This window comes from Sprattus sprattus (assembly GCF_963457725.1).
Source record: "Sprattus sprattus genome assembly, chromosome: 2".
NCBI lineage: Eukaryota > Metazoa > Chordata > Actinopteri > Clupeiformes > Clupeidae > Sprattus > Sprattus sprattus.
Window position 1 is genome coordinate 14,299,645 of NC_137921.1, and position 18,172 is coordinate 14,317,816.

Sequence of the window (18,172 nt, forward strand, 5' to 3'; positions counted from 1 at the left end):
TAGCTACACAATTGTGGGGGATTTACTAACAAGGTAAATATAAATGGAAAGATGTATTAAAAATTAGCTTCTGAAGACTGGTTTTATGCCTTACAAGATAAACTGGTTGAGTGTAGGGCCTACTTTTTGGGTCATTTTTAGCTGAAGGTCCAAAACTGAAGATGACACAAAATCCAGCTGCACCAGAATTGCTGGTTAGAGATCGAAAATTATGCGCTGTTTGGAAATAGTCATCATTCTTCACCATGTTGCCAGTAGAAAAAAAAACTGTACTGTACCTACATGTACAATATTTTTTGCTTTTAAGTAGGGGAATGATGCACAGGCAGATAGGCTAAGGTGCATTTTGTTAACATCATCAGAAGTTATTGCTGCGATCGAAGGTCAAACATTATAGTGCTTTCACATCACCATAACTCCATGATGTGATTATTATTACTTGGTAATGTAAATTTGCACTTGGTGCCAAAAATCTAGGTCCTTCACATTTATGAGATTGTAGGTTACAGTTTGTACAAGTATGTCTTGTATCCTATAGTTAACCTTGATGCTGATATCTTAAAACAGATATTGAAGACATTGAACAGATTTATTAAGGACAAAATCTTTCCGAAGTCTGCACACTGAGAGGTTAACGGATATAAACGTCTTGTACATCAAAACAATATTAAAATTGAAATGGATTAGTTTGGTCATTGGAGTCAATAAATACAATGGGACAAAAAACAACCATGAGCTGAGCAGGTATCCACAGCAAGGACACTTTATGTTTCAGAAGCAATAAATATTAACATTATATTCCTCTGTATTCATTCAGTTTAATATTGTATGTACATAAATTATTGAGTCATACTTGTCATCTGCAGTAAAATAGTTTAACACCTCTCATGTACACATTCTTACACAGGTTTAAAGTTACAATTGACCTTCATACCCTGTGTACCAAATAAATGACATTTTCAAAGAACACTCCTGTCCTCTTACATAGGCACATACAGTACGTTGACACGCACACAAACCTGAAATACACAGACAGGGGAAAAAAAAGTCCATTCCATCGTCAATTTTAAATATTACACGATAATATTATATTTACATTCAGGTTTATACAACACACCTGATTCGGTTAAGTGCAGATGTTTTCATGCAATAAGGTTCACGGGAGAAGACTAGGCCAAATTTAACTGGGGTTCTGGGAATGAACCTAAGGCCTCCCTAATTATCTGAAACCTTTCACAATTCAAATGTACTCCCTTTTATATTTAGGGCTTATTTCCTTCACATACATATTATGTTAATGTAAGTATCAGGGTATTGCCTACATCAGGTGGCTTCACCTGAAAAGTCGTAGTATTATTTATTTATATACTATATGTCTGGAATAAGCTCACACAAAGCAGGGCAGGACAGAGAATATACATCCAATCAGATTGAGGTTTCCTATCAGCCGGTCCAGAGACAGTTTCATAACACCAGTGTGAACATGTGCTTGCTACTAGACTTAAAACACTCTTAGAGGGTAAGTAGGGAGGCGTCATTAGACTAAACAAAGTCTCCATGACGACAAGAGGAAAAGATCATTGAGGCAGTGTTAAGCCTCAGATTCCACACATGTGCAAAACCACAAAACTGCATTTGTACAGTAAGTATATGTACCTGTATTTGGCCGAGAGGAAAGATAAATCATAAAAAAAATCATAATTATAAAAATGAAAATAAAAACTTCCTCTGTGCTTGCACATACCTTGCAAGTGACCTCATGCACTGGACTCCTGATAAGAGAAGCTTAGAAAGTCAGTCACACATGGTTCTTGACCTAATCCTCCATGCCATCTTGGATTTGACATCTCAAGAATGAGGATGAGTAAAACTAAAGGTCCTAAAGCGCACTCTTTCTCTTTCTTTTCACAACAATTGAAATCTAAAACAGATCCTGACATTCCTAAGGGACATTGGTCTTGTTAAAGGCATGAAGCACTTAATGCCATCACATCTCTTGTCTGAAAGACATTGGTCCTTTAGAATTTCTCTGAATAGTGGTAGTCCTTTTATATTGTCATTGAGACAACAGCACTATGTGTACGCTTATTCAACAAAATGAGGATCTAGAAAACAACATAGGAAAAAGTTCCCTTCAAAAAAATGACATCAAAAGAGGGTCTAAATTGGCAAAATACTCAAAACGGAAAAAAGAACAAAACAAATATCAACATTTTATATTGTCTCAGCAAAATTCATTGTTGTCAATATAATTCGCCACAGAAAATCTTAAAACTGTTCACACACACCTTCACACTCTCATTTCCTCCCAGAAGATTAAGGATTTTTATATATATATATTTTTTTTTTTATATAAGCTATTATTTATAATATTTATAACATCTTTATAATTTGTAACCAGAAATAACAATACATATCTTTGACAATATTCAAATTTATAGGAAACATTTATATACTGGCAAAAAAATATCTCGAGAACTTCCTCAAAAATATTATTAGCATTGTCAATGCAAAGATACTATTATGGAATGCATATGAATTACACCCAACTACCAGAAACCTCTGTGTTAAGACCCGTTGGCTTTCTTTACAGACATCACTGACTCTGATTATCTTCCTGCTTTCTTCCTGTCAAACTCAATCTTGAACTTTCTTCCTGGTCTTCCTCAAAAAGAAGGGAACAAAGTTTCACACCCAAAGTTCAACTGTGGACCAGTACCCGACAGTTCTGACATCACGGTCCCTGGTTAGGATTACATTTTCCTTCAAGAGAAGGAGATGAGGTTGTGGACTGACCCGTTGCTTTGCATGACTTCTGATAGTGGTGTATGTTGACTTACAATCTACCACTGATTGTTTTTGCCCATCCAATCTACAAGCTAAGTAGGGAAATGCTTTGAGTCTCCTAACCAGAGCATCCAGATCCTGCTGTCTGCACCTTGGTGCTTAAAGGGACTAGGGCCATGGCAGTGTTGTGAACTACTGGGTTCACATTTTCACCTGTCATGAAGAGAGGACAAATCTGACAAGATCGAGGGAAAGTAAGGTGGCATCACATAGCAGACTAGGATTTTTTTTGCATCTGGAAAGCTATAAAATACCTGATTATTTCACACGGATTCAAAATGTGTTTTTAAATTGAAATAACATGTGCTGGGCAAGAGCCATGTTCAGGGAATCATGTTTAAAATGTAACTATGACATAACAGGATTGTCATTGCCACAATTGGACTGTGAAAACCCACTCCCATAACAGTGAACAAAGTTTTACTGATGATTATAAGAAAACAAAACACACTCTGTGGGAGGCTGCTGTAGCAAAATAATTATTGCAACAGAAAGGTAATATTTTGCAAACTTCTCAAAATAAATTCCCCAAACACACTCCACGTACTCTGGCACCCAAGAATGACGAAGGGCTCGGAGAATAACTAATTCTGATTCCAAAGGGTTTCAGGTCCGTTCTTCAGGCAACTGCAATCTGGATTAAGTGTACCCAGTAAAAACTGTTTGTCCGATGTGCATGTCCTCCTTGAAGGCTGAAAGCTCAAACTCCTCTTCTGTGTCAGGTGATGTGTTCTCAGTCTGAAAATTGGGTTTGTGATCAGGAGCTCTTAGTCTGTTGTAGGTATATCAGATAAAATGCTGTACACGTCATGCAGGAACTCATGTCATGTGGACCCTCAGCATCAACTATGGCTATGTACGCAGTTCAGGAACGTGCGATTCAGACTGTTCATGTACACATTCATTTTAAGTGACTGTTTGTTTAGTGTGTGTGGGTGTCTGTAAGCACTTGTCTGTGTATCTGTGTCAAGTGTATGCCATGTGCTCTTCATCTTGCATATGCCTTAATCTCATGTTTCTGTCACTGTCAAGATGTAGTTCAATGGGTGTGGGATATACCTCATCAAAACCTCAGATACATTCTTACAGATTACATGCGTTACAGCAACAGAGAGGTATAGTCTTGATGGAGCAAGGAGCCCTCTCCCCTTTTTATGTGTTATTGGTCATAAGGTTGTCCGCCATACAATCAACTGAGTCCACCGATTCATCCATCATGGCATCCATCTGCTTGTGCCAGGAGCCTGGTCCCGTTTGAAGCATAATGCCCTCCTTCTTCTATGGCTTAGTCTGTGAGTGACACGGTGTGGTTCTACTACGTGGCAGCAGTGTTACACGAAACTGCAGATGACACTGTGTGTTTATACCCACGCCTGCATATTATTGTACGTTTTTGGATCACATGGAGTAAAAGGTGTGTGGGTCTGTGCGTGTGTGTCTTTGTGAATGAGTGTAAGAGTGTGTGTGTGTGTAAATGTATAGTTTTGGATGACGGTATACTATTATGAGGCCCTCTGTGTGTGTTGAAGTGTGTGAGGTGGAATGTACTTCAGAGCTTGTGTATGCATGTACATATGAGAGAATGTTTTAGTACGAGTCTGCAGCTGTCCGTATGCCAATATGTTTGAGCCTGTGTGTGTTTATGCATGTGTCTGTTTATGCATGTGTGAGTGTGTTTGAGCCTGTGTGTGTTCATGCCTGAGGAGTGTGTGTGTGCCTGTGTGTGTTTATGCATGTGTGAGTCGGTGTGTCTGTGAGTGTGCCTGTGTGTGTTTATGCATGTGTGAGTGTGTGTGTACCTGTGAGTGTGTGTGTGCCTGTGAGTGTGTTTATGCCTGTGCGAGTGTGTATTCCTGTGCTTGTGGTCTGGTGCCCCTGTCCTCTACACTTGTGGGAAGCGCAGGTGGAAGTAGCAGAGTCGCAGCAGGCTGCGCTTCTTCTTTTTGGCTGCGCTGCTGCTGTTGCTGCTGCTGCAGCTGTCTCCTTTCGCCCTGCCGCCTCCCTGCCCCGCTCCCTCCATCCTGCTGATGGTGGCCGCCTGCCCCTGCCCCTGCACCCCCTGGGGGGCCCACCTCACCACCTCCCGCCCACGGCTCACACCACAGTACTGATCCGGTTGGTAGGTTTGCCCTTGGAGCTGCCAGTGGTTCCGGTGGCCCCGGGTCCGGTAGGCGGTGGCGGAGCCGGCAGTGGCGGAGGTGGGGGCGCACCGGGCTGTGGCTGGCCGGAGTGCAGGGGGGGGAGTGGGGATAGAGGGGAAAGGGGGGTAAGGGGGATGGAAGGGGGGGGTAAAGGGGAGTGGGGGGGGGGAGGGGGGATTGAGGACAGCGGAGGGTACTGGGGCAGATACTGGGCGCCCGGGGGAGCGTGGTGGGCAGTGACGGAAGCGGACGGAGCCTGTGAGAGTGGGGGCAGGGGGGGCGGGCCGAAGACGAAGTGTTGCTGGTGGACGGGGTGCGTACCGGGGTGCGGCGTGAGCACGTGGGTGTGGGAGTGTGCGTGTGGGTGCGGGTGCGAGTGTGAAAGCGTAAGGGGCAGCTTGCCAGGCCCCACCCCTACCCCCCCAGCCCCTCCCACCAGCCCCCCTCTGGCAGCCAAGAGTGCGGGAGACGGCTGGGTGTGGAAGAGGGCAAACTGGGGGTGGTGCGAGAGTGGGGAGTGAGGAGAAAGTGGGGGAGGGCAGCTGACCGCCATATTCGTGATGTAGCGACCCTGCTGCAAAGCGTGCTGGGAGAGCGGCGGATACGGGACGTGGGAAGTGGCGGGGTTGGAGAGGGGGCGGCGTGGCAGCGTGACGCGCTGCAGCGTGTGCGCGTGCGTGTGCGTGAGCTGCACCTGGCCAGGCGAAGGCCCGGTCTGCATATGGTAGCGGTGATGGTGGTAGTATGGGGGTGGAGGCGCTTGCCCAGCCGCCACGCTGGCGTGGCAGTACTGCGCGTGCAGCGCCTGGATCTTGGAGGGAGCCCCCCCATCCGTGGGCGACATGGGCGACAACGGGGGGCCTCCGGTAGAGGGCATGCCCACCGCGGCCGGGTAGTGTGGCCCCGGGTGGATGATGGGTGGGGGGGGCGCCTTGGCCCGCCTGCCCCCAAACAGGGAGCCCAGGAAGGAGCCGGCGCCGGTCAACCCAGGGCTGCTGCTGCTGGTGCTGCTGCCGCCACCGCAGCTCCCGCCCACCGCCGCCGCCATCGAGGAGGGCCCCCCCGCCCTCTCTGCCGTGCTGCTGTTGGAGACTGGCCCACCCCCAGCCCCCCCAGCTGTGTGTATCTGCCCCGGCCCACCCCCCACCCCCACACCGGGGCACAGGATGGGGCGGTGGGGCCGGTAGTCGTCCAGGCCAAAGCTGCTCGGGAGCACAGTGGCTACGGGGTAGCGCTGGTGAGGCCGGGGGCTGCTAATGATGGAACCCTAAGAGAAAAGAGAGGGGGAGGTGGGGGAGGGAGGGGGAGAGAGAGAGAGAGAGAGAGGACGTGGATGAGGAGACAGAGAGAGACACAACAAAAGAGGATGAGGACTCACGGTGGATGAGGGAGGGAGGTTTGGGAGAATGTGGAGCATGAGGTAGGGGGAAAGGGAGGTGTGTGTGTGTGTGTGTGTGTGTGTGTGTTTGTGTGTGTGGGGGGGGGGGGTGGTTGAGAGGGGGACATTGTAGAGAACATGGACAGATACCGAGATTAAACGTGGAGAACAAGGCTCAAACAGGTGAAGGAGATGAGGGAGGAGTGAAGCGTTATCAGACAGATATGCATAGGTAGAAAACAATAGAGAGGTGGGGATCACAGGAGGGGTCAGGAGGAGGGGGTCACAGGAGGGGGTTTGGAGGTACAGAGAGATGAAGAGATTTAGATGTTGAGAGGCGAGTTTGGAGGAGCCACATATAAATATAGTAGTTTTGAAGGTGGGGGGGGGGGGGTACAGAGGGTGGAAATATAATGAGAGGAGGAAAGAGAATGAGAGAGGAGGATCATGGGACACCAGAGAGGGTTAGAACATGAGAAATGTGACATTAAGATGAGGAGAGAGACAACATAAAGCGTGGGGACGAGAGAGAATGAGAGAGACAGAGGTGTTCCCATGGAAACAAGGAGATGACAACATGACAAGGAGAGGCGAGATGCAATGAGACGAAGGGAGGAAAGAGGAGGAGGAAGTTGAGGAGGTGGGGAGGTGAAGGAATGAGAGGATGTTAAGTGGGTGATTGAAGAGGAGAGGTGAAAAATGAGAGAGAGAGAGAAGAGCATGAGTAATGCAGCGGTTAAAGCGGCATTGTGTGGAGGAGGGGGTAGAGGTGTTGGGAGAAATGAGGAGACAATAATAAGGCCAGACGAGATGGAACCAGATGACAGGGAGAGAGGACGAGAGCAAGAGGAGGAGGGTGTTGAGGACGGTGAGAGGAGTGCGAGATATCAGTGGAGAAGTGAACAGAGAGAGGAATTACAGGTGGATGTGAAGAGGGGTAAGGGGGTGTGGACACATGGAGTCCAGAAGTATGTGCAGTGTGGGCAGTGGAGTTTTTTAGGGGGGTAGGGGGAAGGGGGGGGTGAGTTGATTAGAGAGATTGTAAGATCATGTCGCAGGACCTTGCTTACAAAACTGTCTCACGTGAACTACATACAAACTTCACACATGCATGCTGCGTAGCCACAAAGAGATGACCAAGTGGTCTACATACAACATGCACAACTACAAATGATGCCACTTAGTGATGATGTGGACAAACACACTACACAGAGGCGCACTAGGCCTTGACACATCTGTGAACGACTCCTCTATGGCTTAACAGGAAACCACATCTGACGAAACTTGGATGTGTGCACAGGCATTCCGACCAGCACACATGAAGACATGTGGCAGAGGACAAACTGCAGTTTATACATCTACATGTGAACACTATGCGAACGCCATGCAGAATGACTTCATACATCAATGGGCTTTTGACTAATGGGTGACACTGGCCCGGATCTGGACCAGATCAGAGCCAGATCAGAGCCAAGATACATGACAGGGACAGAAGCGATCTGGTTGTGTACACTCATGATGACACACATGATGACACTCATCTTCAGTCGGACAGACTTACTTCCATGGTACTGTCCAGAGAACCAGCACTGTTCCTGCGACCGCGCTTCCCTGCGCCCAACCAATGAGAGTCGGGTTAGGGCACAGTGACTTAGCGAGAAGGTAATAACCAACGATCATAAGAGCACAGTGACTTAGCAAGAAGGTAATAACCACCGATCATAAGAGCACAGTGACTTAGCGAGAAGGTAATAACCACCGATCATAAGAGCACAGTGACTTAGCGAGAAGGTAATAACCAACGATCATAAGAGCACAGAGACTTGGCGAGCAGGTAATAACTAACGATCATCAGACTAGGATGTAATAGAAGCAACAATGACTTCAAGTGTACTTCCCAGACACCACATACAAAATACTCCAACTTCTCTCTCTCTACAATACTACTTCCATTCGTCAATAACTTGCTATTTTAAGATGAAAAAAAGCTACATTCCACTGATATTTAATGTCATACTTCAGTGGCTTTGGCCCTTCAGTGGATTTTGGGCTGGTGGACATCACCTATGCTAAGAGCCTTTGAAACTTTAAAGTTACCTGAAATACATCACGTTATTTTTTTCATAGCCATAACTCTGATGTTCGTGTACATAGGTGTGTTACTGTTTACAAACAAGTATACTTTTGTTTTCATCCAGCTGCATGTGCTTTATCCAGGTGTGTGTACGAATACATACACTGTGTTTGTGTCTGTGCGTGCGTGCGTGTGTGCGTATGTGAATGTGTGTGCATATGTGCATGTGTGTGCGTCTGTGAATGTGTGTGTGTGTGAGTGTGTGCATATGTGAATGTGTGTGTATGTGTGTGTGTGTGTGTGTGTGTGTGTGTGTGTGTGTGTGTGTGTGAATGTGTGTGTGTGTGTATGTGTCTGTGTGTGTGAATGTGTGTGTGTGTGAGTGTGTGCGTATGTGAATGTTTGTGTGTGTGAGTGTGTGCGTATGTGAATGTGTGTGTCTGTGTGTGTGTGAATGTGTGTGTGTGTGTGTGTGTGAGAGAATGTGTGTGAGAGAGAGAGTGCCTGTTACCTGCGTCTGATAGGTCCCTTAGGGAGGAGCTGAGAGCGGTGCGTTTCAGACCCTCAGTTGGGGCGTAGGTGTCGTCCAGACAGGGCCTACCCAGGGTGCCGTTCACCACGTCATTCTTCAACCCCCCACCACCCATCCCCCCAACCATGCCACCCCCCAACAGGCTGGTCCGCATCACACCTTTCTGCTTCTCCAACTCAGCTGCAGGCAGGGAGAGATGGATGGATGGATGGAGGGAGGGAGGGATGGATGGAGGGAGAGATGGATGGAGGGAGGGAGAGATGGATGGATGGATGGAGGGAGGGAGGGATGGATGGAGGGAGGGAGAGATGGATGGATGGATGGAGGGAGGGAGGGAGAGAGAGAGCAACAGAAGGAAAGAGAGAGAGGAGTGGCAAGGAGGACAGGGCCAGAAAGTGAGATGATGTGACAGACAGAGAGTGAGAAAGGGTGATAGAGCAAAATGGGGAGGGAGAGACAGAAAGAGAGAGAGCACGAGACGGGGGGAAGGTAAAGAAAAAAGAGAAGGTAGAGAAAAAAAAAAGAAAGAGAATATTGGGAACAGCATTAAGACGGTAAGTGACCGTGAATATCAGGATATGTTTTACTAAGAACTGAGAACTGAGTTTAATTTATGCAGGGTAGTGGCCACCAGGGGGAGCTACTCACTCTCCACACGGTACTTCTCCATCTCCTGCACCTCTGCAATGCTCTCCCGCAGGTCGCTGATGAAGCGTGCGCGGTCCTGCTGACTCGGAGCTGAGAGCACGATCAGAACCTTCCTCTCCCCTCCTGGGTTGGCCGACGTCAGTCTGACACCATGAGGGTAGTCTGCATGATGTGGGGAGAGAGACAGAGAGACAGAGAGAAAGAGAGAAAGTGTCATATTAATGTATAAGGAAAGAATGAGTTTTGAATTTTATCTGACATGCCACCGAAGTTGACAAAATAATGAACATGATTGATGAGGAAGCCAGCCTTACAGGCAGGTAGGGAGAGAGGGGCAGACAGAACATATTTTATTATTATTATTATTATTATATATAAAGTTTTATAGTTATTACTCATAAAGTTATCCTCAAAGAGACTTTGTTCCAATCAAGCTGTGGCCCACAGATATACTCCAGTAACAATATAAATGCATGACGAGGAGTGACTGCGGAGCTGAAAGGAGATGCAGTATCTCGCTGGCCCGCTCCCGATATGATTAATATTGATTTTTCATTACTAAGATTTGCATTGGCAAATGACACCATGTCTGTACGGTTCAGGTGAACCTATCTTATTCAGTATTAATGTTTGCAGTGGCAAATTAAACACAAAGGAGAGGGGGGAGAAGGGAGGGAGAGGAGAAGAGTGAAGCGCCTCACAGGAGTTCTGGAACATGTGGACTTGCATCTCCACCAATGAGAAGGATTGTCTGAAGTTGTACGTCACAGAGGTTTTCTTCTTCTGGAAGATCTTAGTGACCTGACGGTTGTTAAGAGAGAGAGAACGATTAGAGTTGATGAAAGCCTGACGCTCCTGTCCCTTACAGGGCTGGTACCACTTAGTTCATAGGTCAAAACTGCAGTAAATTTATTTTTATAAATAGGCCTTTACAGTTGGACCAGTTGCAGGCTTAACTGGTAAGTGCCATTCAAAACAATTATTTCACTTCATGAAAATAGGCCACTAATAGGGAAACAAACCATTCTGTCTTCTGTCTTCATATATGAGTCGGATGACTGACCCTTATCTTTATAACCCCAGAACGTGGTGTTGGTAGCCTACGTAGGCTACTCCCTGAGCTGTGATGGCTTGATAGCACAACCTCCACTAAGCTGATGACTCCTCCCAGGTCTGAATTGGCCATCGGTCTACACTGCTAATGTTTAGCCTCTACACGGTCAGTCACTGCTAAATTTAGAGGACAAGTCACTACAAAATAAAAGTTCTACCACACAGAGAGAGCTCTGTTCACTGGTGAGGAGAATTGGTAAAGTGAGGATGAGGAAGAGGGCGTCTTACCACCAGCAGATCGTTGAAGAGGAAGACCTCTCTCTGGTGAACTCCTGTCCTCTGGGGTCTGTTTGGGTCAGGAACCTCATACAGCTGACAGCAACACACCAGCCTGCGATGGGGCAGAGACAGCACCTACACACACACACACACAATCACACACACACACACACACACACACACACACAATCACACACACACACAATCACACACAATCAAACACACACACATTATTTTATTCTCAAATAAAGCTGAACCTTGATTTTATTCCCTGTGGGACGGAGTAGTTCTGACTTGTCATTTAAAAGCTGCAGTATGCAGCTGCAGTCATTGACTCACTGGCTTCTTGCCGACCACCACTCGCTCCACAGCATGGACTTGAGACACATGGTCATCATTAGTCCTCAGCTCCCACTTCTGAATGCGCTGGTAGATTCCAACCAGGAGATCTCTGGGGATGTCCTGCCCATTATCCACACCTACAGGGAGATAGGAGAGGATAGGAGAGGAGAAAGGGTAAGATGAGAGGAGCAGAGAGATGGGGGAGAGGAGAGGAGAGAGGGGGAGAAGAGAGAAGAGGGGGGAGAGGAGAGGAGAGCAGGGGGAGAGGAGGGGGAGAGGAGAGGAGAGGAGAGAGGAGAGAAGGGGGAAAGGAGAGGAATGAGGGGGAGGGAGAAGAGAGGAGAGAACATGATAGGGTATCAGTCAATTGTTTTCAACCACGGTTAATTTCACAATTCAGTTTAGAGTTTTATCACAACACACATTACAAGTTACCAACCACCTGCAAACTTGTTCTTTGCCAACTAATTTCAGTCTACCATTTTATTAAAGTCTCAAATCTTTACGACATGTAGACACAGGAGGGCGCTGTTTCACTACTGATGCAGTAGGTGGCCAGCTGTGGAACCCTGTCTAAAAGTCTGGAAACTCTGCAAGATGGATCTCAGGGCCATTCTGAGTGGCCTCCAATCAGTGACCAGTGAGGGTGGCCAAGTGTGATGGCATTGAAGTAAACATTTGTGTGAAATGTAGTTACCACGGCAGCGGCGCTAGTGCCAGATGAAGCATTCTATCATAAGTTCTCTCAACGCCAGCAAACACAGAACAATTTAAGCTAGAGCAGGAAGTATGAGTAAATGTATTCATTAAGGACAAAGACATTTGTTATTTATAGTTTGGATTCGGGAAAAAAATATCAGCTTGCACCGCTAGAGCTGATTCCATAGTGGTCAATACCGATTAGTTGAAGGCTGGTCCAACGGTCAAAATTAACCCAAAGTCTCCGTCCATTAGGATGCAACGACTGGAAACAATTCCCAATGGGGCGCGGCCAAAAGCTATACCGCTATTTATTCACAAAGTGAATTGGGGTCTGGTGATACCAGGCTGGGGATAATTCCCTCACCTCGGAGGTTCTTGATGAAGTCCTCCATCTTCATCTTCCTCTCGGGCTTGATGTTGGGGCTGTACATGTCCGTGTTGAGGAGGATGATGGCAAAGGCCAGGATGAAGATGGTGTCCGGGTTTCGGAACTGACGCACCAGGGGCGGGTTACACACACAGTACCTCTGACTGCAAGAAGACGAAGGTTGAGAAGAGTTTGAGTGTGTGTGAGAGATATGACACAGATGTACTTTTTGTTCAATACTCATGCAGACAAACAAAAAAAAAGTCAGTTTCAGAAGTGAACTGTCGTCGCAATTACATCTAGTCTCTTCAGACATGTTCAGACTGGCATACAGCATAACACATATTTTCCTTCAGTATGTGCGCTCCCTGGGAATCAAACCACAATGATTTTAGTGCCGTAAACACCTTGCTCCACCAGTTGAGTTACAGGAACACAATATGAACTATATCAATATCAACAACCTGAATCCTTCTACGTGCACACACACGCACACGCACACACACACACACACACACACACACACACACACACACACACACACACGCACAAACACGCATACACACATCAACACACACAAACACACACGCATACACACACAAACACACAAACACACACGCATACAAACACGAACACACACAAAGATGCGCATATACAGTCACACGCGCATACACACACGTGCGCACACACACACACACACATACCTGAATGCCTCGATTAGTCTCTCTACTTTCTGGGCCTCTCCTTGCACTCTAATTTGGGCCTGGAACTTTCTCAAGGCATCATCTAGGTCCATACCAGAGAAGTCCATCTCATCCACAACACAGCTGACACACACACACACACACACACACACACACACACACACACACACACACACAGCAGGATGAGAAACACAAAAAGATCACAGTTATCTACAAGTTTAATTTCATTTGGTGTATTTGGTGTATAAAAATACAGAATGGAACTGATTCTAAGGGTGTTTTTATCTTGATTTATGGATGACTGGAGTGTAATTGTGTTTTAATGATGCTTGTGTTATGAATAGAAAGTATGTGTGGCGTGGTATTGTGTTTTAATGATGCTTGAGTTATGAATAAAACGACTCATCATGTAGAGGTTTAGTATGAATGCACTGATAAACAAGCCTCACCACTTCTACCACTGTGTTAATGAAACAAACAGTATCATTAATAATACTGCTCAAACTACCAAAGCATTGACGGTTAACTGCCAGAACTGCTAGGTCTATAAATAGCACAACTCGCAGGCCACTCTATGACCCATTCCCTCCCCCTGTTGACTCACTCGAGCACGTCCTTGTTGAACTGCTTCTGCCGGTTGCCAAGGAACTCTCCGATCATCTGCCGGCTCAGGCCCTTCCTCTCTAGGATGAAGCGGGCGATGCCAACCGGTGTGTCCGACACGAAGCCCCGCTCGATCAAGTACTGGATGCCCTTCTCTGGCTTCCTGAGGGGAGAGAGACGAGGGAGAGCTTCACTCATCAGCATCGTCGCCATCAGTATCATCATCATCATCATTACCAGCTTCATCATAATCATCTTCATCATAATAACTGACATCAGCATCATCATCATCATTGCCCTTATCTTCATTCTTCTTATCATCATCATCATCATCATTATCATCATCAGACACACACACTAGGAATCTAAACATTCCTGCCATTCCTTAATCAAATGAATCTGTGCTTCTGTATTCTCTTCATTCTTTTTCAAAAGAGTTAATTATCTTTACTTAATAATAAAAACCAGACGCTGCGCGTCAGGGTCCTATTCGTCCTGTCAGGATTTACTTTTCGATAATGACCGCCGGACTATACATTATCCCTTACATAATTATCGGCCATCATAAATATGCTGTCATGATTCACTAATGTTGATGAGTTGGGTGGGATGACAGAATGAGAAAGGGTTCACAAGTAATCCAGACTGAGCTTGAAGGCCAAACCTACAGGAAACATGCTGCAAATCTTACAGTAAGAGTGGCGTGTCTGAACGTGGAACCACATCCTACTGTCACGTAGAGTCAGATTCCGCTTTCATTAGTCATCTAACCTGTGACCTTTGGATTAAGAGCTAGGGCTGTGAGCTATCTGTCAAATCACTGATCTTTTCACACATTCTCCCCACATCCTCCCTGTTAAGTGTTTTAAGAGTCTGGTGACATCACTCTCTTCGGTCACTACAGTTCACGGCAGTTCTGCCACAGTCACGTGAAATACCGGTTTCTGATTGGGCGGCAGATGTCCTCGCATTTATATATTCTCTTTACTACATTTCAGGATAAAATCATGAAAATAATGTCTTTAAAGAACAATGTGCTTTGACTATGTTTTTATTCAAGTGATGTTTAACACTAGTCTGACTATAAACATCAAGCCTGTTTAGTTGCCTCTTTCATCCTTTCTGTTACTGCCTTTCCTAATGAACAGTGTCCAGAAGGTGCTAAAGGGAGGTCTTACTTGTTGAAGAGGTTGAGTCCGATGCGGTACTGCCTCCTCTGCACCACGTCGTTGTTGAAGGCGGGCGAGTCCCAGGTGTTGCGGCCCTCCCTCTGGTACGTCTGCTTGCCCAGGGAGGGCATCGGCTCCAGCAGGCTGTCCCGCGACGACGAGCCCGAGCTGCAGTTGATGGTGTCGTTGGAGTTGGTGGTGGAGTTGAGCGAGTCGTTATCCCCGTCCGAGCAGCAGGGCTGCTCAAGGCTGCCGGGCGCCAGCGGAGCGGAGGAGGAGGAGGAGAGCGGGGTGGTGGGGGGCTGCTGCGGCGAGGAGGAGGATGAGGGCGTGTCGGGGTAGTGGTGATGGTGGTGGTGGTGATGGTGGTGATGATGGTGCGCCATGTTGGCGGGAATCTGGGTGGGGAGCGGCCCCCTGGGTGGGCGTGTCTGACCCTGCGCGGCGACAGCGACGGCGGTGGAGGAGGAGGTTGAGGACATCATAGAGCGGACGGCGCCGGCGTTGTGCTTGAGCGTCTCCTGGGGCGACCCCCCGCCAGGCGGCTCCTGGTCATACACCAGCTGCCGTCCGAGAGAGCCGCGGTCCGAGCGGTCGCTCATGTCCACCGAGCTGTCGCTGGGCGGCTCGATTGTCAGCACCGGCAAGTGCGGCCCGCGGAGCCGGTAGTCGCGGCATTCCGTGCAGGGCGTGCTTCTGCGGCTGTTGCTACTGCCGCCGCCCTCCGTGTCACGGCTGTCCTCGCGCCCCCCGCCCGTGCCCCCGATGCCCCAGAACTCTGTGTCGGTGCTGCTGGGGGTGCGGTCGAGCGAGAGTGGCGAAGAGGGCATGCCGTCGTCCATGTAGAGCGTCACGTCGCTGTAGGAGGTCGCCGTGCTGTCCTCGTGCATGCTGAGGCCCCGCCCCCCCCCACCGCCACCACGCTCCCCGAGCCCCCGGCGAGAGGAGGGGGAGGGCGAGGCCGACGGGTGGCTGCTGTTGCTCCACACGCACTCGCCGTAGTCCTCGGCCGCGCTGCTGCCGCCCCCCACCTCTCCACTCCCGTCCTGGGAGTCGTCCCGCCCAGCCCTGCAGGTCAGCGCGTCGTCTATGGAGTCGGCCAGGGACTTCACCTGCAGCAGAGGGGAGGGAGAGAGAGGAAGGGGGGATTACTTTAACAACAGAGGATGTTTTTGCATTAGCAAAGGTCAGACATGTAAGGTTTTTACGTCCCTCACGTTACCTAATATCATATCTCTAAGACACAGTTAGACACCTGCTCCAGAAGGGAGGAAGAGAGGAAGGGGGGATTACTTTTAACATTAAATTAGATTTCGATTTTTTTGCATTAACACAGATCAGACATGTATTTTAATTTTATTTTAATGCCTATAAATGTGGACATCTACTCAACACAGACAGACACACAGACAGATAGTCACACAGATTGCCTCCATTGTACACCACAGATCAAAAACTGCTACTGTGATTAAGGCTCTACTTAAATGATCGATGTCTAGATGGAAAGAACAATACCTGACAGCCAACGTAGAATAAAAAACCAATGAACGTAGAATCGCTATCGTTACAAATCACACAGCGTACAGGATAAGAAGATCTAACCCACATTTCACATACACATACGCATATTGCATATGTTTGGAACACCGTTAAGCACAAAGTAAAGAGAGTTGGAACAATTTGTCAATGTAAACATTGCCACTGAAGGCAATTACCTCCCTAAAGTTACTTAATATCATATCTCTAAGACACAGTTAAGTATGAATCATTTACAGACGAGTATTCCTCATGACAAGTATATCTAACTATATTTCATGACAAGTATAACTATATTTCTATATTCTTCCTGCCCATATCTCTAAGACACAGTGAAGTATGAAACATTAACAGATGATTATATAGTCCATGATATTGATCTATTAATACATATACCTCCTGACAGGGTCTCTCTGTGCCTCTGACCTGTTTGGAGAAGGAGTCTTCCAGGTGTGTGTATTTCCCGGCGGAGTGTGTGGGTGAGGGACTAGGCTCCAGCTCAGGGGTGCCCATGCCCTGACCGTACGGCGTCTGTGCGGGCGCCTGCGACAGCGGGGGCAGCGACGGCGGGCGCTCGTCGAAGGAGTACTGCAAGCGCATGTTGGAGAGGATGATGCGCCGCGTCATGCGGCTCTCGGAGGCGGAGCTGCGCAAGCGCTCGAAGTTCTTGTTCATGCGGTACTGGCGGAAGGCCGTCTGGATGGTGCGCGCCGCACGCCTGCTCAGGAAGTAGCCGCCATACTTCCTCTCCAGCATCTCCACCTGAGGAGAGAGAGAGGAGGAGGAGGAGGAGAGAGGAGAGAGGAGAGAGACGAGAGGTAGGGACAGGGGAGAGGAGGGGAGGGAGCAGGGAGAAAGACAGAATTAGGGAAAAGGAGGAGAAAGAGGAGAGGGAGGAGGAGGAGAAGTAGGGACAGGGGAGGGGAGGGAGCAGGGAGAAAGACAGAATGAGGGAAGAGGAGGAGGAGGAGGAGAAGGAGGAGAGGTAGGGACAGGAAGGGGAAGGGGCAGGGAGGGGAGAAAGGGAGAGAGGATGCACGGAAGGAATGCAAATAGGTACAGAGATGGAGAGGGAGAGACATAACGAGAAGGAAAAGGAGAGAAAGAGAGAGGGAGAAAGAAAGCAAGAGAATAAAGGGGGAACAAAGTTGTGAAGGGGAAAGTTACATGGATAGATAGAGAGAGAGAGAGAGAGAGAGAGACAGAGAGAGAGAGAGAGAGAGAGAGAGAGAGGGACAGTGAGAGGAAGGGGAGGAAGGAAACGGAATTGGGGGGAGAGAGGGAGAGGACAGAGAGGAGAAGGGGGAAAGACAAAGACATGACAAGACAAGACAAGAGTCAGATAGTAATTGCAAATTGGAAAAGAGAGAGGGATTAAGAAGAAGGAAGAGATAGAAGGAAAAAAGAGACAGAAAGAGAGAAATGGGTAAGGAAAAAAGAGAGAGAGGGAGGGGGTGAGGAGGACATTTTTCAAGTTAATGCACACTGGCACAAACCGATGACAGGCATAACCAATCTGCAATGAACTGTCAGCAAGGATTAGTTAAAACAATGCCCAAAGCGAACAAGACAGGGTTTATTAGGTCTGAGAGCTCTCCTGAAACTAGTCTCACCAAAACAAACACAATGACATGACACCGAGGCTGCATGCTGTTAGATGCACTCACATCCACTTATTCACACAATAAGGCCAACTCTGCTGGACTAGGGTTGGATGCCTGCCAGGTGGCTAGTGGCTGTTCAACACACTCACACACACACACACACACACACACACAGGTGGGCAAATCGGGCCCT

General features: G+C 47.7%; 1 protein-coding gene across 1 annotated transcript in view; it reads right to left on the bottom strand.

The window, feature by feature from the left end:
• Positions 1-4,941: 4,941 nt before the first annotated feature.
• iqsec2b (IQ motif and Sec7 domain ArfGEF 2b) overlaps positions 4,942-18,172 on the bottom strand; it is a gene marked incomplete at both ends in the record, with an annotated part of 70,861 nt that continues 57,630 nt past the window's right edge. Inside the window, 12 exons of the mRNA XM_080832992.1 lie at positions 4,942-6,255; positions 7,928-7,977; positions 8,952-9,152; positions 9,621-9,782; positions 10,322-10,421; positions 10,962-11,087; positions 11,292-11,431; positions 12,361-12,527; positions 13,068-13,190; positions 13,672-13,833; positions 14,849-15,951; positions 16,766-17,137. Of these exons, the coding sequence (XP_080689118.1) occupies positions 4,942-6,255; positions 7,928-7,977; positions 8,952-9,152; positions 9,621-9,782; positions 10,322-10,421; positions 10,962-11,087; positions 11,292-11,431; positions 12,361-12,527; positions 13,068-13,190; positions 13,672-13,833; positions 14,849-15,951; positions 16,766-17,137 (4,020 nt within the window). The remainder of the gene's footprint in view (positions 6,256-7,927; positions 7,978-8,951; positions 9,153-9,620; positions 9,783-10,321; positions 10,422-10,961; positions 11,088-11,291; positions 11,432-12,360; positions 12,528-13,067; positions 13,191-13,671; positions 13,834-14,848; positions 15,952-16,765; positions 17,138-18,172) is intronic.